General features: G+C 26.5%; 2 protein-coding genes across 4 annotated transcripts in view; one reads left to right on the top strand and one right to left on the bottom strand.

The window, feature by feature from the left end:
- LOC135923276 (SRSF protein kinase 3-like) overlaps positions 1-9,845 on the bottom strand; it is a 31,722-nt gene extending 21,877 nt beyond the window's left edge. For both annotated transcript variants that reach the window (XM_065457940.1, XM_065457939.1), the window contains exons 1-3: positions 9,753-9,845; positions 4,258-4,670; positions 1,620-1,728 (exon numbers count right to left, since the gene is read on the bottom strand). In XM_065457940.1, coding sequence (XP_065314012.1) covers positions 1,620-1,728; positions 4,258-4,624 — 476 coding nt within the window. In that variant the 5' untranslated portion in view covers positions 4,625-4,670; positions 9,753-9,845. The remainder of the gene's footprint in view (positions 1-1,619; positions 1,729-4,257; positions 4,671-9,752) is intronic.
- A 776-nt stretch (positions 9,846-10,621) lies between these two features.
- The window catches only part of LOC135924928 (probable phospholipid-transporting ATPase IIA), a 41,416-nt gene continuing 29,236 nt past the window's right edge, over positions 10,622-22,801 (top strand). The window contains exons 1-4 of one of the 2 annotated variants that reach the window (XM_065460065.1): positions 10,622-10,742; positions 10,933-11,056; positions 11,103-11,216; positions 17,803-17,991. In XM_065460065.1, the coding sequence (XP_065316137.1) occupies positions 10,639-10,742; positions 10,933-11,056; positions 11,103-11,216; positions 17,803-17,991 (531 nt within the window). In that variant the 5' untranslated portion in view covers positions 10,622-10,638. Of the gene's footprint in view, positions 10,743-10,932; positions 11,057-11,102; positions 11,217-17,802; positions 17,992-18,500; positions 18,518-22,801 lie in introns of those variants that run through there. The other variant, XM_065460066.1, reaches the window with a different exon arrangement.

Below are 22,801 nucleotides of genomic sequence, written 5' to 3'. Positions count from 1 at the left end.
CGAACAAGTTCAGATTTAAGAAAATTCATTACTAAGTGTAGGCCCGGATTTTTTCAATTCCCAAAAGGAATCATATTGATGTCCAAAAAATTTAGGACTCGAAAAAGAAGGTTTTTAAAAAATTTATAATAAACTTTGTTATATTTTAAATGAATGATCATTATTAGAGGTGTGTCAATAACACTTTTTTTGAAGGCCAATACAATTCGAGTATATTGATATTGGCCGAATATAATATCATTTTGTCGTTATATATAATATATTTTATTTTTCAATGTATTCATCTAATTTTTTATACCACTATCTATGACTATAGCATAACCATGACATAAGTTTAAATTATTTGTTTATAAATAAAATATTTTTTTAATTTTAAAATAATAAACATCCTTATAAAAATAAATTATGTATTTTATTATTTTTTTTAATACTATTTTATTTATATTTAGTTCGTTTTTTTTAAATTTAATAAAAATAAAATATTAAATATCAATACTGAAATTAAAATTAAGTCGCTATTTTATTGGATCGGTAAATTTAATAACATCGGTCTATAACAGAAATTTTAAGAAAAGAAAGAAGAAATCGGCTCTAACGGATAAAAAATATTGGTACACCCCAATAGTGATCTACATCGGGCCTAATTTATCAAGCCCGGCCCAAAAAATTTTTTATAAAGTTTTGCCCGGGCAAATATTTTTGTACAAAAATATAAAAAAATTTCTCAGATGTTTTTTAAAACAAAATAGCTAAATTCTTTCTTTCTTTTTTAAATTTTGAGCAAATGTTAAACACTAATTGGAAATAAACATACCAGGTGAGATTGTCCGAAAATAAGGAAAGCTCAAAATAACACATTTTTGATTTACAGGAAATACAAATGACAATGAGATTTTAAAAATATTTTTATAATTTCTTAAGGAGAATTTTAAACTGGTATATAAATTTAGATTATTGCTATGGAAGATCATGTCGGTAAATAGTCACATAGTATATTGATACTTAACATTGGTTAAAATGAATCTACATAAAGTCCTTTGCCTGATGTAGAATAGTGGGGTTGACATGTATTAAATATAGACGAAGGCCTGATTTTGCTTTAAATATTACAGCTAAATTTTAAAATTTGTTTTAAGATATATAATATTTATCTCATCAGCTCTATTCATAAAAAACAAATATATGAGGTAGGATTAGTTTCAAAATAAAAAGAAAGTATATATATATATATATATATGGGGTTTTAAGTATCTTTTTAGCATGTGACTATTTACCAACACTCTGTATTCCATAACAATTGCCAACAACTTATAGACTAAATATTTATCAAATAATATAAGATTATTTAAAACTGATATCGCACCTGTATTGAACTTTGAGAACTTATAACTCCTGATCCATTTAAACTAGAATTATAAAATTTTGATTAATATTATATTTACAACATATATAACTAACTCATCAAGTTTTATAAATTTAAAAAAAGGTTTTAATCGATTTGATATTGAATCACTCCATTTTTAAAAGCAAAATATATCTCGTAAATATGGAGTATTTGTGTCCAGTGCCCTTTTGTCCTGCATTATATTATGATTACTATAATATAAAAAATTATATACTTGATGTCCCAACATAACCAAACGGTAGAAAAGTGTCCCCAGCCCATTTTGCGAATCACGTGGTATCTTTCGTTAAATAAATCACCTATCATGACAGAATGGTATCCACCTATATATAATTTATTTGAAATTTTTATCGAGAGACTAGAAATTGAAGAAGTAAATCTCGAGAAATATTAATAAATTTTAGGGCTGCGCCGATCCACATATTTTTCACCGATCCGATATTTCCCATATTGGTTTAAAACCGATCCGATATTTATTTTTCATCACTCCCCTTTGAAAAAAATGTAATTAAGTAATCAATATTTTTTATGAAAAAAATCTTTTGCAATTTTTTTTATTTCTACAATAATTAAAAAAGTTTACGGATATTGGTAGTATTAAATGAATTTTACATTATTCCTCCCCGTTAAATTAGAATTATGCAGAAAACGCATTTTGCAAAATTATCTTTGTCTTTTGTAAAATATTTCCATAATTCAAATACCATATTTAAAAAAATTCTTTTATTTAAAGTATAAATACTTTATTCTTTATTTGAACGTTGGTCATAGGCCTGCCCAAAGGTGAGCGTACGTGAATTATATGAAGGCCCATCCTTCATATAATTATGCCGATTTTTTTTCTCAAGGATACTAACAAGCCTTGTAACCCATTATATGAGGGTGGAACTACACCTGAGCCATATATATGTTTAGTAATGAGTATAGCAAAGAAAGAAATAGAATGTAAGAATTAAAAAAAATTAAAAAAAGGCCCTTCTTCCAAAAAACTTATAAATTTTAATAATTATTTTAATTTAATAAATTTAGTTAGAAATTTGTGAATATTAAAATAAAATTTAAGGGGTGTTGTGCATTTACATTGTTTAAAAAAAATTATTAATGTAAAATAAATATACATAAAATAACAAAAAAAAGTAAAAATATAGGATCGGATCGATTTTTTGCAGGTATCGGCCCGATCCGATATTTTTGGAAAACGCTAAATATTGCCGATCCAATATATAATATGGGCACAGCCCTAGTAAATTTATAAGAATTTTAGGAATCTAACGATTAAAACTTCAATGGGAACCTTAGATTTTGGTCAATAAAGATGGTAAATATATTAAAACTTTCATTGGTAAATATATTAAAACTTTAATAAGTATGATTTTAAAGTCTTACTTTCAGAAAAAAAGATAGAAATATAGTTTTCTTGAAAAAAATATATAATCGGTTCTTAAAATTAGTATATAATGGGTATCAAGCCAGGTTGAAAATTCAAAATGTTGCGAGAGCATAAAATCATCCATCTAACATTATCAGAGGTGTTAAGTTAAATAACTATCATTGAAATAATTTCTTCTGACAATATACTTATATTCCATGAATAAAATACCTAAAAAATTGAAATACAACGAACTCTTCAAAAGTAATTACCTCCTGAGATTCCTTTAAGTTCATTCCTATTAAAATTCTATTAAAAATTAGAATCATTCTTATATATTGACCAAAAAGTATATATTTTTTAAATAAACGGAACATGTAAATATGAGTCATCACCTTATCAATTACATCCTGCTACAAATATAAGCTCCAATTGTCAACATAATTAATAATAATTGTATTTGGTGTACTCATCAGTTCATTACTCTATTTTTGTAGCCCTGCGTATTTATTTTTCCATTCCTTCCTTTCTTTCTTCGTAGGATAAATTTGTTATATATATATATACCTCTCTCTCTCTCATTCATATGTAATCATATAATATTAATCGTGCTCCAATCAAGAACAAAGAAATTATTATATAATAAAAATCGAAGGCTTTTTTTTAATAAAAAAAAGACAATATTATTTAAAATTCAGACTTAATTTTACGATTATTTAATATTATATCATTGGTAAATTAATTTCAAGTTAAATATTTAAATTTATTGGGAAAAAAGGTTTCAAATCTTGAATTTAATATTTATTAAAAATAATAGGAAATCGATAAAATTCAGATAACCACACAATAATTTTTAAAAATATTAATAAAGTAAAAATATGCCGTAAGGTTTTGGAGTAATTTAGGGCTTAGGTAAATAATTATTTAAATTATATTTAACTATTAAGAGATTCGATACAATATAAAATAATAAAATATAAAGAATTACATGACATGAGCACATAAAACTTTAGGACACTAATATTATTATAAACAAAGAATTATAACGATTGTTTTAAGAACATTCGACGTGACATATCGCCCTTCAAAATTAAAAAAAATTGATCTGATTTCTTTCACTAAAATCTCTTTTACAAAAAACGTTGTTTTATATTACAAGTCACACTTATAACAGCTAGGTATCTGTATCATCGGTCTCACTCCAAAACGCTCTAGCTAAAAAAAATTTCAAAATGCATTTGCAGGTTTATTATTTATTTTCCTTCATAATTTTATTTAAATAGCATGTTTATCATATTATATAAATATGAAAATACGTTCTATCCTGTAAAATATTAAAAATGTTTACAGTTTTGCAGTGAGATCGACGATATACTTATATAAAGAATAACTTACAAGTGTTTCAAGCTCATTTCCCCCCCCCCCCTCCCAATGGAAAATTAATAAACAATATTATACAATTAATTGTTTCATAAGTTATTACCCTTGCAATAATCTTGAGGATCTTCTTGCTCATCCTCGTCGTCAGAACAGAGTACTTCCTCCTTATCTTCTTTAATTATGGCCGCCTCGCGATCCTTCTTATTGGTGGTGATTTGACTCGCTTTACCGAGAATTGTGACAGGCGAGGGACTATTTTCGCTATCATCATTCCCGTCCCCTCTAGAACCAGAAGGATCGGAGTCAGATTGGGAATGTTCACCTCTGACCGGAGAATTGTCCCGCTTAGAAGCCGGAGAACGCTGTTTAGAGTCCAAATAGCAATTTTGGATGGAGGTGAGATTTTTGTCGTGTAGTAGGGGCTGTTGGGTAGATGGCGCGAGATGCTGTTTGATTTGTTGCTGTTTCATTCGTGCACAGTATTTAATCAATTATCGGGAAATGATTGAGGGGGAGCTATTTAAGAATATATTATTAATTTTAAAATTTAAATGTGTATTTAAAATATTATTTTATAAATTATATTAAAATCAGAGCAATATTTTTATTTGGCTACAAACTAAAGGATGTTTAACGAAAATTAAAAAATGATTAAATTATTTGATATTAATTGTCTAAATTAATTTTAAAATAATTATTTAGCAACTATTTTTTAAAATATTCGTTTTAATATCAATTTGTTCATTCAAAGATTGAGGGCTGTATATATTTTATGATCTTAATTGAAATAACGACAAATGAGAACATTCTAAAACACCGAGTTTAAAATTATTGCAAATCTTTGTGGTTTTTAAAAGATTCAGAATGTGAGGATTTAAGATTCCGATCTTTACATTGAGATTCCCGTATCCAGGGATGCGAACGGCAAAATTTTTACCCGGGTTCGATTTAAGGTAAAATAAAAATAGGTGGGTTCGGTTCGGGTCCGGTTCAGGGAAATATTTTTGAACCCTGGTTTGGTTCCGTGTTCAGCTCGGGTTTAAGAATTTTTAAATTGATAAAAAAAATTCTATATTTAAATCATAAAAAACTAGACATAAATTTGGCATAAAAAATAAATTTTTTATTTTATTTACAGGTAAAATATAGTTAAAAATACAAAGTATAGTCATATATCAATTTTAAAAATTTAATGACATATTTCCTATTAACAATATCCAATATAATAATCTATACTTTGACTTGTTCACTTTCATTTTCCTCTTATCATTTAGAATAAGTTAAAAATTAAAAATAAATGGCGTAAATGAGTTAAATTGTTTAAAATTTATTAACACTCCAATAGGAATCTTTGAGAATAAATTAAATAAGTCTTAAAAATGGCGTATATGCATTAAGTTGTTAAAAATTTATAAACACTTCACTTAATTGGAAAAAATATTATAAAATCTCAATTAAATTACAAATATTTGTATTTACACAAATATCTTAATATATTACTTTAAACAATACACTGAACCCGGTGGAACCAGGATTCAAATAAAATTATCGGGTTCCGTTCGGTTTGAAAATTTTATAAACGGGGTTCAGGTTTGGGTTCAGATTTTTTTCCCAAAAACCCCGGTTTTTCTTCACCGGATTAGGGTTCGAATCCCAGCCCATATCTAATTTAAGAATCGGCAGTGACCAGAGCCAACGCCCGCGATATTTAGCTTTTTCACTAAATATCAGGTGCGTAGTTAAAAAGCCCGATTCGGGTCGATTTTAAAAAACGACCCGATTAAGATTTTAACCATAACAACATTATGTAATCCAAAAGATTTTCCTCATAGCTGGCAGAAAAGCTTGGACATCTATTTGTCAAATCTCGATTCTTACATAATATTATTTTAGCTAACTTAAGGTTGTTATGAAAAATCAACCCAAATCGGGCTTTTAAAAACACTATAGTAGGTAGTATAACAATTAGCTAAACAACGACTATATATTTTTTTAAAAGTAATAAGACCCTTTTTTAAATATATATTAACGGATGAAATTATGCAGTTGATTAGGGATCTATATGGTAGGTGATATATGCATTCATCGACTCTACAGGCGCTTCACAAAACACAATTTATATATATATTACAACCATAGTGATATTTAGTATATTTACTACGCATCGCGGGCTTGATAATTAGTTTTGTTTCACTATCATGGGCGTTAACACTAATAATGCCCGCAAAAATGATGAGCTGATTTTTTTAAAGGTTCAATTTCGAATGTAATATTATTGGAGTATTACGCACTCACAAAGCTCCTGTTTATCAGTGTTGTTAAACGCTACTTTTAAAAGTAGCGCGCTATCGCTACCGCTAATGAGTAGAGCGCTAAAAAGTAGCTAGCTACTTTTTACGCTATTATGATTTTTTTTTAAATATTTTTTACATAACTTTATTTTCACAAATAAAATATTGGTATAAAAACATGACTATAATTTGTTACATATATATATAATTTATTTAATATTGCACTTTAATAATAATCACATTTTGATACTGTCATCCCCGAGTCTAGAGCGACGATCAGAAAGTATAAGCTTTGCCATACTAAATAATCGTTCAGCACTAGCACTTGAGGGCACGCAGTATGAAATTTAATACACACTTTTTATATGAAAAAATCATCAAAGATATATGAGTATTTTTAGATTAAAAAAAAGCATCTAGAGGTTTAATTTATTATTATTATTTATTTCAAAAAATCGTCTATGGAAGGCCACGGTTTCGATCTTGCTATAGTATTAGTATCGTGGTTAGGCATGGCATTTTTTAACGTTACCATCAGCCTATCAAGTTGCCCTTTAGATTCAGTCAAATTAAAGTATGGGCAAGTTAATTTAAAACTAGGATGAACGATAGCAGCTATTACATTATAATCATCATACAGATCTGGAAATCTAGTTTATATAAAGCGATTGTATTAATTATAAAATAAGAAGAATATCTTTTTAATTTTCAAATATTAAATTTATCTGAGATTTAGATTCATTTATAAAAATATATTAAAATAGCATTAAATTATGGTAAATAAAGATTTTAAAAATATAATCATTATACACAAGGTAATTAATAATATATTAATTTTGAATTATATATTAATATTATAGATTGTGTTGTAAATTAAGCCAATTTAAATTATGGCTAATCAAGCAATAAATCATTCATTTATATAATTGTTAGAAAATAAAAAAAAAGTTTTGACCTTTTCTCAATGCTTTTTAGCATAGACTCTACCAGTGGTTGGCAAAATTTTCTTGCATCGAAATCGATATCCAGTAGTAACTTTTTCTTCAAGATTAAAGTATTTTTTGAATTTTGGTTAGGATAATCTATATTTTTTCATTTTCCAAAGAAATTTTGCTATCTTCAACAATCTCACACATTTGTAATAACTAGATTTATAAGCTAACTAGATTTATAATGTTAACTAGAATTATAATGTATATTTTTAAATATAAATTTCAAAATTAAATTAAAAGATTATAATTTTAGATTTAATAAAAAATATATTTTAATAATTTTTAGATGTATTTATTATAAAAAATTGTACTTTGCTACTATCTAAATTAGTAGCGAGCTACCGCTATCGCTATTTTCTAAAAAAAGTAGCCAGCTAAAGCTACAGCTACTGAAAAAAGTAGCACACTATAGTAGCACGCTATTTTAACAACACTGCTGTTTTAAGTTTCCCAATATTAGCATTTTGATTTCTAAAACCCTCATATTTCTTATAAACAACTTTAAACGTTTTTAAAATCTTGGGGCATTTTTGGACTTATTTTTTAAGTCAAGAGCGATAAAAATATCATCCTTGTGGTTCGATCTATCCTATTTAAAATAAGGAAACGTTAAAGTTCAATCCCAAAAAAATAAAGTTTCTATGAAAAATTTGGCGCTTTATTTATTTTTTTCAAGGTAAGTGGTAAGAGGTAAGCACTTGAGGAAAATATGAAATTTTAATTTTTTGTTCTAGTAAAAGAGATCAATAAGGGCTTTGAGAAAACCGAATAATTCACATTTTTTGTTGAGGTAATCCAGCCCAAATTTATACTTGTCTGGTCTTAATCAAAGTGGGCAGATCTCTGCATGGATTTAATAGTTATAAATTTTCCTTTGTTTATGAAGTTTTGATTTTACCATGTTATTGGAAAGTAGAAACACAAGTCCTTAAAATTACTAATAGTAAAATAAAAAATAATAATTTTGATATGATTTAAAAAGGATGATAAAAACATCTTTTTTTGTACACACTCATTGTTATTATTAAAAAAAAGTATAAAAATATATGGGGAGCTGGTATATCATATCTATAGATAAAATTGATCTCAGGGGGATGGTCCATAATTTATAAAATAATCATTTATACAACTTTTTCCAATAGAAATTAGATTAATAATTTTATGAAAAAAAAAATCAAAAATTAACATTTTAAATTGTATAAGCATTAATTTAGGCATTTTCTAAATTTAAAAATGGATTTTATAATTTGATAGAAAGAATTTTAACATATGATTAAATCATTTGGCTTACACATATTCCCAGATATGAATAAAGGGCACAAACAAATCAATATTTTTAAAATACATGTATATTTATTTAAGAATATGAAGTGTAGGAAAATTTATTTGTTAAAATTGATTTTCCCCATGGTCCTGCAAGGCAAACCCATCAGCCTGGCCCAGCAGTAACATCATTAGTAGAATATAGACCCAGCTTGGCCAGAAAAATATTAATGTCATATATATTCTTCTAATTCTCCCTTTTTTTGGTTAAACATCACAATTATAAAATGAATTTAAAAAATAAAATCAGATGAGAAATATTTGCTATTAATTTTCATATATTTTGTAAAAATAGCTAAACACCTTAAAATTATAAAAGTTATTGCAAAAACAATTAAATATAATGTATAACATTAAAATAGAAAATAAAATAATATTTTAGTTCAAGATTTCTTCCCTATAAAATTTTTTAAGATTTTGGTTACAAATTTCAACAGCCCAAGCCTAGGTCTAAAAAAATTTGCCAACAGGCTAAGGGACATATAATTGTTATAACAATAAAAACGTGCCTTATACAACATTATAACTATTAAAATGAATTTGTCAAAAAAAATCTCTTTAACCTTCAATATTTATGTGAATAATAGATATATTTTTTAAAAATATAATTTAATAACTAACCTATGTAATGTTTAAACAAAGATATTATATTATGTGACACATTGTTATGATTTTCTCAAAATGATTTAGTTTACTAAAAACATTAAGAATTTGTCAATAAAAATTACCAATAACTTTGAGTATGCCATAGAGATGTGTGCATTGTGGAAATGATTGATATATTATCACAGTATGAAAATTATTTGATTAGAATAAATACATAACTATAAATTTAGGAAATGTAAAAGAATATATTTGAATATATATGAAAACTTAGAAAAATAATGGTTAATAAGAACACGATTATAACTAAAATAATCATTTATAATTATTTTTTATTAGTCTTATATTTACATAGTTAACTAAAATACAATTTAAAAGAAAATATTTACTTTAATATGTAGAGGAGAAAGATCTCTTTCAGATACAAGAGACTATTCTGTGGAAATGCGTAATAAGTATAATCTTAAAATATAGAAATCAAACTAGGAAAATATGTATCTTATTATAAACTTTAAGCATTAATAATTAGCATATTCTACTGTAGTTAATAAAATAGACTTAAATAATTATTAAAAAAGGTTAATCATTATATTCAAAAATTACTTAATACACGAATTTATATCATTTTAAATATCATTCATTTCTTAATAAGTTAGATAGGAGATAATCTACCCTATGCACACCAATTATATAAAATAACTAAAAATATTCTGAAATTATGAAATAAAACAGAAGTGTAGTATTTTTTATTTTGAATTAGCTGGCTCTTTAGTTGAAAATTCTTAAGGGATAGGAATGGATAAGATAGTTACCTAGGAAGATTTGTTATCTAGATTACTATTATAATGCCTCTCACCTCTACAAAATATAATTTTCGAAATATATGTTTATGCTAAAATTTTGTACAATAACAAATAAAACTTTACTGCATCTTATCTTCAAGACCCTTATAAATAAATTACAGTGAATAATAATATTAAATATGTATAATACATCTTTTACGCAAATATATAATAGGATTTAGATGTAGTAAAGAACTCAATGAAATCTAATCTCAATGGAACATTTGCCAATTGATAGGGATAAATATGCAGGTGAGTGTAAGATAGAAATGAATAATTATTTTAATTTTTTATTATAAAAAATGAAGACTAAAATAATATCAAAAATTTTGAGTTATAAAATTTCGGAATGGTCAATATTTAGTATGACTAATCTTGATCTATTTGTATATCAAAATCTATCCAATTATACATAACATATGGTTGATGAAATATGCCCAAATCCCGAGTTAATGAAGAAATATCTATGAATCAAATTAATGAAAATGCAACATTGCTCAATAAGAATCCATCAATTTTTTTGTCAAAAAGAAATTGGTATGATAAAAAATATATTTAATTTTGCCACTACATTTTTTTTTATTATAAAATTTTTGAGTTGATCAATTATAGGATTAAGATATAGTTTTTTATATGTATACTTTTGGCTTGTATTTTAAAAAATATTTCCTTATAAGTAAAAATTCTATATGGTTATACTTTTCTGTTATATAAAATTTTTTTTTAGGTGTTGTTTTGGTAAAAAATCATATCATCCTAGGACAATTTATATAGGCCGGAAAAATAAAAATAAATATTGCTCAAATGCTATTAATAATCAAAAATACAACTTTTTTACATTTATACCATTGGTAAAATATATATATACTAAATAAATTTTTTTTAATTATAAAAAAGGTATTATACAATCAATTTAAATTTTTCTTGAATCTTTATTTTTTGATTGTTGCCTTGACTCAATTTATAAATCAAGTCAAAATTGGTTATCTTTACACTTATTGGGGACCACTGGTTAGTTCAATAATTTCTAAATTACTAATATAATTTAATAATTTTTAAAAATAATTTAATTTAATATCCCATGAAATTATTTCTAGAGATACACTAAACCCAATATTGAACCAGGCTGGGATATTCCCTATAGTCTGATCTGGTTAGTTCAATTTAAATAGCTGGTTCTTTTTCATTTGGGATTTACAATTTTATTAGCCCAAAGGTGAAAAATTAGTGATCTTGTAATTTTATTTTATTTTGGTTTTTTTTACAAATAAGTCCCTAGAGCTAAAATTTTCTTGAGATTTTGGTGAAAAGATAGCTTTAATTGATGGAAATGGATACTTTTTGGGTCATTCCATGTCAAATCAATCACTTTTCGGCCGACCCCTTTCGATTTCGATGAAAAATCGTAGGCTGGTTATATATGTTCCCATTAGATTATAAACAAAATTTTAGCGGATTGGCAACTATATTAGCAGAGATATTCGGGGTTAAAGGTCTAAAAAACGTCTTTTTTTGCTTTTTACTGATGTTAAATAACTAGTTTTTAATTTTAAACTAAATATGATCAAATATTGAATATATAATCAATAGCTAAGTTAATAATTGATGGTTATGGCGAAAACATCAAAATTAATTTTTGATAAAATATGGGTCATCTTATGGTCAGTTGAAAACTTGAAATTAATATTTCGAAATGTATATGATCTCCGATTTTTAATTTTTTTAAGAAATATTATCCGTTTACTATTTTTTTTAATAATTTCTTCAACAATTAGCATGGCTGGATATTTATTTTAAAATATATTGCGATTTTTATACTTTTAAAAAATAGATGGCGCTATATATAATAGTTTTAATATGTTAAAATTCATTTTTTTTTATTGATTAAAAATATTTTAATGTATATATATATATATCATATTAAATCGATTACAATGTCCATTATATATATTTATTTGTAATTCAGATCATAAATTTTTAAAATCTTCACAAATTTAGCCTAATTAAGATAGTTTATAAATTAATTAAATCTTACTTCATCTAAAGGAATACAAAGCCTGGCTAGCTTGTGAGATTTCTTCAGGAGATAATATATGTTTGACTGGTGGGAGTAGAAGGATTGACCAGCGAGAGAATATGAGATTTAGGCAACACAAAAATATCATCAATGAGGCTGAAGGTCCACAAGGCTGTAAAAATCGGATTTTTACTTCTACATTTATATCATTTTTATCGATTATATATCCTAACTACCATTTATCATCATATACACATGTTATATATCCATTAATATTTTAAAAATTAATTTTCTCATTTAAAAACGAAACTTGTTTTATATTATTATTTTTTGGAATTAGAATATATTTTATTTTTTAGTCTATTTTGATCAATGGGAATAACCCCGTGAATTTTTTGGGTCCCATGTATAAGCAGTGCATTAAATCTTTTACGAAGGGCTAATTCCTCTTCGATATTTTCTTGATTGGATACATATTCAAATTGAATTCCATTAATATTTTCTTTAGCATAATTATATAATTCTAATGGGGTTAGGATTTGACTTTTATTTGGCCTTTGAAGACTAGCTCTGGCAACTAATCTTTTGACAGTTCCTCCGATACCGTCACATGCATTTTTGCCGTGAGCAGTGGCAGAGAAATGCCATTCGGCAGGAATATTAAAATCGTATTTATAAGGCATATGTTCAGAAAAATTTTGCGATTCTTGTATTGAGACGCGGCTTCATCTGAAAAATATATTTTTTTTCTGGTTTAGAATTAAATTTAGATAAAATAACAAAATTTATATTTTTTAATTCTTCTCCAGATTTATATGCTACAAATGGATGTATAGTGGCCTGCACGTTGTTCCAATGAAATCCCTGAACTTCATCTTGTAAAATGAAGGAATAATTCTCAGAATAATCTAAAAAATTCCCCATCTTAAATTTTTCTACATTTGTCATTAATTTCACATTCTGATGAATGGCGCAGACACAAACAGTGTGTGTGCCACTAGCTCCAACTAAAATACAGTTTTTTGGTCTAAGTTCGGCAAATTTAGAGAATCCAATTGATATATTTGGGTATTCCTTGAATATTTATTTAGGCTTATTTAATATAAGTCTTTGGACTGATTCTTTCTCGCCTTTAACAGATACACAATCTTTTATTCCAGGCATGAGTCGGCTTATTTCATCAGAACTATAATTTTGTTTATTTTTATTGCTTAAAAATTTTTTCAAAATCTTCGAAATTTTCTTTATCTCTGGTTATTTTAATAATTTAAGATAATGACAATTTCATAACATTCTTGATCTTAATGGGTATGACTTAGTCTGGGTGGAAGGGGGGTTGGGGGTAGGGCCTGGTAATTAATGTGATTTTCGATTTTTCCCTTAATAATTTTCCTGCACTCCTTTAATCCTGCTTTTTTGTTCGTGTGTTAGTCGGATTTTTTAATTATTTTAATTTACATTGAAATATTAAAAAAATTATTAAAATTTTTTATCCTGGGAATATCTCAGGGGAATAAGGTTTACAAAGTTATATAATAGAATTTTATGATATATTATACATTAAAATATTTTTAATCAATAAGAAAAATGAATTTTAACATATTATAACTATTATATATAGCGCCATCTATTTTTTTTAAAGTATAAAAATCGCAATATTTTTTAAAATAAATATCCAGCCATGCTAATTGTTGAAGATATTAAAAAAATAGTAAAAGGATAATATTTCTTAAAAAAATTAAAAATCGGATATCATATACATTTCTAAATATTAATTTCAAGTTTTCAACTGACCATAAGATGACCCATATTTTATCAAAAATTAATTTTGATGTTTTCGCCATAACCATCAATTATTAACTTAGCTATTGATTATATATTCAATATTTGATCATATTTAGTTTTAAATTAAAAACTAATTATTTGACATTAGTAAAAAGCAAAAAAAGACGTTTTTGGACCTTTAACCCCAATTATCTCCGCTAATATAGTTTCTAATGCGCTAAAATTTTGTTTATAATCTAATGGGAACAGATATAACCAGTCTACAACTTTTTATCGAAATTGAAAGGGGTCGGCCGAAAATCTTGATTTTTTTGGTCATTTGACATGGAAAAACCCTTTTCTATTATATTATTTTTGGGGTGATGGGAATGTATTTATAAAAGAGATTTGGTGAAAGGATACAATTTTTTTAGCAAAATCATAAAGACTTTTGATGTAAAGAGCAATGACCCTATGATCTTTAGACTTGGTTGGGTTTGTAATTTTAGAGAAATTGGCAAGTTCCAATCTATTATATATATTTTTTTAGTATAACAGATTTAATTGAATTATCAGTTTAAATTGAGATATCACTATAAAAGTTAAGGCATTAGTTATGTTATTGAGCCACGTATATTTATTATTTCTCAGTTTTTAAAACTGCTGAAATTTCCAGAGATAAGAAATGTACCAGATTGCAATTTGTTATGTCGTGTTGAATACCCTTTATAGTTTTATAGATTCAAACATATTCATGAAATCGATAAAATTACATGATGCATGATAAAAGTGTATTGTCCTCTAATGAGACACTTTCATAGGCCAAGCACGCGCATAGGTGCTGGGTATCTAATATTGTATTTTCTGCCAGGCCGGGGTTTTTGAATTTTTTTTAATAGGCTTGGGCCTAAACAATTTTCATTTAAATTTAGACTATTTAAAGCAGTTGCTAATATAAAAAAATATTCTTTTTCTAATAATGTCTGATTAAGAATCCAGGCTCATGAAGGCTTGCCTCTAATGTTATGGATACAACAAAGCTATGCTAGGTATTCCACATTTCCATCAAATTGGATATTAAAATAAGTTTGGTAAAATTTATGAGAAGCTCTTTACATGCTTGTAGGCAAGCCACACAAACTTGTAAAGACTGTTATTTAAATATCTATGGTCTGACGTCAAAAGAAATGAACAAAATTAACATAGCCCATACCCTATAATTTCTGATTAATTAGTTGCTTTAACTTAAAATCGACTGATTTTAATTTAAATCTTTGACAAATGTATGAGTGAGAAAAGAAACACTCATTAGGTTATCAAAATATATGAAAGGAAAGGGAGGAGATCACACTCCCCTAGAAATTTTCCTATTTATTTAGATGCAATAATGTTGGCAAAAAACTATATCCTTTTTTTTAGATCACATGAACCTGGGTGTGTTTATACTTCTACCATTTTAATAGAAGATGCCATTTATTATTCTTAAACATTATTATTAGTCTGTAGTTTTTTGTTTCAAGCTTGTTTATTTCTTTTATATCGCCTCTGTATAATAGTAGAATTGTTGATATGAAGTCTTGTAAGCACAAATATCTCTTTCCTTCTAAAGTTTAAAATACTTATAAAAGTTTGCTATGGCGTTTTATACGAATTTTGAGTTCCTTTTCACAATCTTCTTTGTCATGCACATAAGTACCTAAATGTTTTCACCACTTTGACTGTTTCATTTCTAAGTACAAAGTTTCTAGTGGAGGTGCGTAAAGTTAAGAGATAACAATTTTGCTATAATTTATGTCTAATCCCACTTTTAGACTTATGATATGAGTATATGTATTGAATTTCTGGTTTCTTCTAGGCTTTAGTTATATTACAATATCATAGGCATATGATATCAATCTATGTGGCATGCGTCATCACTTTGTTAATAACCAAATTGAAAGGCAAATGAGAGATAATGCAGCTTTGTCTGACACTTTTCTTAATATTAAAGAAGGTGGTAGTGGGGTTTAAGGATTTTTATTATATTATTATTGATACCACACTCAGATAATATATTCCAAAGAGAGTTATTAATCATAATGTCTAACGCTGTCAAAAACTCGTTCGAAATTAATGAAAATGAAGTAAAAGGTCAACTTATACTTATCACACTTTTGCATTCTTTTTATAGCTAGCAAATTTATTTGCAGAGGAGATTTGGCGTGAAAGAAATGTGATTTTTTAGAAGTACCATGAACACATTTGGTGCAATAGATGTAAACGATAGCTCTAAATTAGTGGGGTTGGAAATTTGGGTAAAAAATTGACAAGTACAATCGGGTCCCTGTGAGCCAGATTATATTAAAGATTTGTAGTAGAAAATGTGATATCGTAGTAGGGGCAGCCTTTAAATGCTCCCCTGTAATGTTATTAAGCCCAGGAGCCTTTCTATTCCTCAGTTTTTTTTATCGCCGCTGCAATTTTCTCAATGAGAAGTTTAGTAAATTATCCAGCTTCCCGTTTAGTAGTTGATATCGAAGTTGGTTTCCTTTATTCGAAAATACTCATTTAATCAACTAGCTACACCGCTATCTGTTCATCTGTATCGGTTATTATTTTATTGTTATCTGGTGTTATATAGGGGAATTTTTCTTGAAGTTGTTTATTTGCAGAAGTATCTGAGTTTTTTTTAGGCCTCCTCATATATTTTCTCTAATATCTTTGTCAATCTTAAAGGCCTTATTTGCAGTTAAGATCCTTCTGTCTCTTCTAAGGAGTCTATCAATTGTTGTCTTGTCTTTACCCAATCTAAGTTCCGCTATCTTACGTACTGCGTCTTCCTATAAATTTGTTTCTTAAGGTAAAACTGTTATTCATAAGATCTTTGCAAACATCAAATAGTTCCTCTTTGAATGACGTCCATCCAACATTCCTCTACTGAAATTGTCTCTGAAGCTCTTGACAAACTAACCACTTTATCTCTCAGATTTTGGTCAAATTGCAGTTTTATTTATAGTAGTTGTAAATTTTTTTCCTAAGAAAGTTTGCAGACAATATACAAATACACAGATCAATTTGTACCCATCTCCGAATGATGTGGCATACAGTACCAGCACCAACAACTAGGTATGATAGACTCACTTTCATAGATAATTTACGAAATTTAGTTAACTCTCTAACCCAGTAGATACAATATAATAATATTAGGGGTGCTAATTATTATTACTATTTTGTCTTTCAACATGTTTCTTACCAAATATTTGCCTTTTCCGTTTTAAATGATAATAAAATTAGACAATTTTATTATCATTTACAATCCCGTGACATTTAACATTTAATGGGGCTTGCATTTCAAATAATAAAAATTCATGGTTTGTTATATTTTCGCATTATCTTAATTCGCAAATAACATATAAATCCTTAAAATAATATAAAAAATTACGTCTGTTTTTTTCCTAACCTCTCTGGTGGTCATGTACCCGATCCAAAATTATTGAAAAAAGTCCGAGTTCAATTGAATCCGAATTTTTTTATCGGGCTGTTGAAAAAATATCATATTTCAATGAAATCTGAATAATTTTAAGCGCTGAAGGATAATTAACAATTTTATGATTTATTTTGAACATAAATAATATTTGTGAAAGAAAAATGATTAAATCTTTGTTCTGAGTCATTTGAAATAAATTTTAAAATCAAGGTCCTAATTCAACCGAACCCGATAAAATAACTGTCCTAATCTGACCATCTAAATTCGGTCGGATCTATTCGTGCATATTCTTGTTAATATTGCATTAAATACATTGAAACCTAATTTTAATTTTGTCACTTTATAAAAAGTGTTTTGTGTTGTTAGTGACGTTATTTAGAGAAGCAATAGATGATTTTAGGAGATATCAAAGGGACAAAGAAGTCAACTCCGCTATATACAATAAGTTAATGTTAAATGATCAAGATTATCAACTAGTCACCACAGAGCCCGTGCAAAGTTCTGACATACAAGTGGGCGATATTATCAGGATAAATAAAGTTTTATATTTATTATTGTTTTAAAATATCCATTCCAGTTTTGTCTCATTCTACTTCCTCAAAGGATTTAGATCTTTTTTATTTTTTAAAAACCTTAATATGCTTGGATTGACTATTCTTTTAAAAAAATATTCTTGTATAAATAAATAAAATAGTATTTTTTTAAATAATTTTAATCGGTTTAGGTTTGAGCTCAGATAAAAATAACGATACAATACAGTGTTAAGCTTGTTTCGTAAAAATAATATTGGTCCCACCTTTAAAAAGTTAATCCTTTGGCTACAAACTTATAAGATTAATATATATTAAGAAGAGTCACACTTGTTAATTTGCCACTAAAGTTCATAAAACAAATTAGCATTATTTTATTAATTGCATATGCACATATAAGTATTCCTAATTTTATTTATAAATTAACAAATAACCAGTATTTAATTAATATATTTTTTTCGAATCATAGAGGGCTGTAGACCTAACCCTAATGGCATTTCTAGGGAGAAGCAAAAAGCGCCTAAATTTAATTTGAGTAAATATTAAAATGTTTTATATTTGAGGAAAGATTTTTTGGGCACACATTAGTATATTTTTTTTTAGTTAGGTTTGTACACTTGTTAATTCTATATTTCTTTCTTTACAAAGATAGAATTCGAAGTTTGGATGGAGTTTCGACTAAAAGCGTTTCAATTGGATACTTTTCAAAACACAGTTTCCTGTTCCTAAAATATTTTTTTTTAAAAATGGTTTTGGTTGCGGTTCAAAACTTTGTTAATAAGCAAGTTAAAAAAAAAATTCAAGCATTAAAATATACCCATCTAAAATGAATCATACAAAATTTTCAATATTAATTGTGCTTTTGTTAGTTTCGATTCGGTCACTGGAAAATTTTAAAATAATTCAAATTCCCAAATAATTTTAAGAGAAATGGATCAAGTTTTGAGAGATCTGATTTTCTCACCAAACTCTAACATATGATTAACCCAAATAATGTTAATATAAATTTAGTTTTTTATTTTAAATATCTTTAATATAAATTATCTAAAAATTACTTTATATTTGAAAAATAATAACAAAATAAATTTCAAATATAGATTAATATTCCCACCTGATTCAATTTTAATATTTTATTTTTAGATTTTTAAGATAATCGCTCAATAGAATTATATTTTCAAAAAAATTCACTTTTATTATGAAGAATAAAAGGGGAAAAAATAAAATAAGAATGAAAAATTTTTTTAAAAAAAAATGAGAGAAAGAAAATCCAAAGGTAACCATTCTTGGTGACCACCTCTATCTCCTTACATCATTTATAGCGCGCTTTTTTCTTAATTGTGATAGATTTGAATTTGCCGGAAAAGTATTCCGGCATATATATAGTTTATACCTTGCGAATTTCAGACAATTGTTCTGAACTTTTGTACTATTTATTTATATTAATTTTTATATATCGAATTTTCATACAAATTTTAAAAAACTACACAAAGGTTCATAGCAATTTGTTTGAATTTTATACAGGGCACGTTTATACTTCCTCAAATATTATTCTGACTATCAGGCCTTTCAAAATTACAAAAAATTCACAACCCGGCTCGGACTTTTAAAATGAATAATTATTTCTTTATTTTAAGATTGTTTTTAAAGGAGAATATGTGAAACAAAATGAATGCGAAATCTCAAAACATTTCTTTAAAATAAACGAATTCGTTTGCGCTCATCGTTCATTTGCAAAAGTCGAATAGGTCATTCCATGTCAAGTCGATCGCGATTTGGCGGATACTTTCGAATTTTATGAAGTTTTATATATACAAACTAAGGTTCGTGTTACCTATATGGACAAAAATCTCAGCCTCCTAGCCATTATACCTTTTAGAGATATCAGAATATGGGTCGGTTTTTTAATATGATATTGCAAAAGGACACTATGAGTCCGAAGAGGAAAAAAAACCGTGCAACCCATAAATCAATCAAAAAATTAGAATAAATCATTTATTTATAAATTAATTTTACGGAAATATTTTTAATTCTTAATCCGATTTATATAAGTCCGTGAAGTTGGACCCTTACTTTTGGATTTTCAATGGTCTATCAGTTGGACTGATTTGTACGTTTTCAGTTCGATTTGTACCATCGCCGTTTTTGAGAACAAAATGGGAGGGGGGGGGCAACTTCACTCAGCCCCCCAACTTTTGAATTTAAAAATAGAAAGGGTATAGATCGATAGAGAATGATTTTGTATCGTTTTTTTGATTTGTACCATTACCATTTCCCAGATATTGACCGTTAATTTTGGTGCCAAAAATGAAAAATACTCATAATTTTTTTTTTTTAATTTCTTAACGTACAACGATAGAGAACTTTTTCTCTTCTTAATGATGCTTCAAATAAATTTTTATCTCCATTATTTATTTCGGAAATCAAATTTTAAACTTATATTAATAGTGTGAAGTTAGCCGATATTGAAATTTTGGCATTTTTCATATTTTTAAAACGGGATCGATTTGTAATCGATTTGTACTGTTTCAAACTTCGATGGGATCGATTTATATTCGATTTGTACCGTTTCAAACTCGATTTGTACTATTATCGACCCCCCCCCCCCTTCACACAAATATTGTTATAATTGTCTTTTCGCTTGCTTAAATGTTGCTCTAATTAATGTCTTTTATGGAGCAGATATTTTTACTAAAACAATTATAGAGTATTATAGCTCAAAGTTTGATTTTAATTTCTATTACAATTATAAAGGTTATGACCTTGGAACAAAAACCATCAATTGATGAATTTTGTAATTTGATAAATATATTAAAAATACCGCTAGATATTGATATCTTGTTTGAGGAGCATATTATAATGCTCTCTATTTTTTATGATTTTCCAAAATACTCCATAATATAATGTCTAAATCTAAAAGCAATGGAGTGGGTATAATTTTTTCGTAATTTAATCCCGACGCTTAAAAATATGCGAACATGTATTCTCTTTGAAAAATATTACAAAAAGTTACTGTCTTTGTTATTATATATATATATATAAAGTATTTAAGAATTAGTGGTGGGCGGGGGGTCTAAGCCATTTTTCACAAACTCGATTTTCATAATTCTCCCGCAAAATAATAATTTTCCTCAAATTTCTCCCGCAATTATGCCCCATTTCTTTAAAAGTCAAAACTTTTCCTCTTCAGGAATACTTAGTATCTTATATGCAATAAAAAATTTATATTCTTTTTAATTATCACAATTTATTCTCTTGTTTTTACTTATATTATTTTATAATAATTTTATATTTTCTTAAAATCGGAGCACAATACCTAGCATTGATGCTTTAATAAAAAGGAGCTATAGAAAATTGGCGAGGTCTTATAAATAAATCCTATTAGCGGTGATGCAAAAGAAGACCAATTCGCCTTCTCAAAAATGGGAATTTATGTGGATCGGTTAGTTATGAAGGAAAGAAATACACCGTAACGATTACATGTGCTATAGGCGCCTTTATTCAAATTATAACGACAGCCAATATAGATAGCCCAGTTACAAATTATTTAACTCTAACATCCCCTTCTTAAACAAATATAGGGGAGAGTTTAACTCACAAATACATTTTATATGCGAATAAACAACTTGTTAAAATTGTAAACCAATTATTCAAACCAAATATATTACCTAATTATATATACCATATTGCTGCCGTATAGAATAGGTTTTCACTTATTAAAAATTATATCAATCGGAATATTTGAAAACACGACAGAAGAACGTGTCGTGTGTTCGTAGGGGTTTTGTTCTCTACCAAAGCGGTATTTTATCTTTTACCATTGAACATATAGCTCATATAGCTAATTTAGAATAAATGGTTATTTATTATTTACATCCTATAGATAGAGGGCTATGTAATGCAAAAATTTCAAATATTACGTGCAAATATAAATTATCTTCTATTTTACTTTTAAATCGATATAATATATTGCTAGAAATCACATTAGAAACGGGGCAATACCCTTTAATTGATCTAAGACCATACCTAACATAAAAATTGATCAAATTATTTACACCCTTAGAGGTTTAATAGCTTATGATGGCAATGAGCAAAATGATCCTAATATTTTAGGTCATTATATCGCTTATTGCTTACGTCTCAATAATGTATAGGAAGTTTTTAATAATTTAAAAGTTAAAAAATTTTTAATATACCAAAAAAATTCGATCACATATATAAATATATATATATACACTTATACATTCATTTTTTATTGAATATCTATTCTCAATTTTTATTTTGTTATATATTTTTTATTGTTGAATTTGATATACATTTAATATACTCAATTTTTCATGCTAATTATTTATATCTATTATAATATTTATACGCGGATTATATATTCTATTAATTTGAAGATTAAAATTATAATAGTATTAGTTTATATAATATGAGTTTAATGATTTTTTTGTGAAAATATTTTATGTGCATTTTTTTATCATATTTTTCTTAATATTTTATTCAAATATAAGTTAATATTTATTAAATTAGTTTTTAATGTGATAAAAAAGGTACTAACACAATTCTCTTTTCCGTATGCTGTTTTCTCAACATTGGTGCAGCACCGCTAAATTGAGACTGATAAAAATCAGATTAAATTCAGTCTAAAAATTTGAAATCTTGATAAGGAACATAAAGGTAATTATTAGTAGTAATGCTTTATATATTTAAGAGTTTAAGGATCATAACATAAATAAGTAAAATTTGTTTAAAAACGTGGAATATTTATGAAAATATTTTTTAAAGGCCTATTTTTATTTTTAAGAATATATTAATGAAA

This window comes from Gordionus sp. m RMFG-2023, chromosome 2 (genome assembly GCF_954871325.1).
Source record: "Gordionus sp. m RMFG-2023 chromosome 2, tfGorSpeb1-WG-v2, whole genome shotgun sequence".
Lineage (NCBI taxonomy): Eukaryota > Metazoa > Nematomorpha > Gordioida > Chordodea > Parachordodidae > Gordionus > Gordionus sp. m RMFG-2023.
The sequence above is the reverse complement of the archived record's forward strand: the minus strand, read 5'-3'. Positions and strand labels throughout refer to the sequence as shown.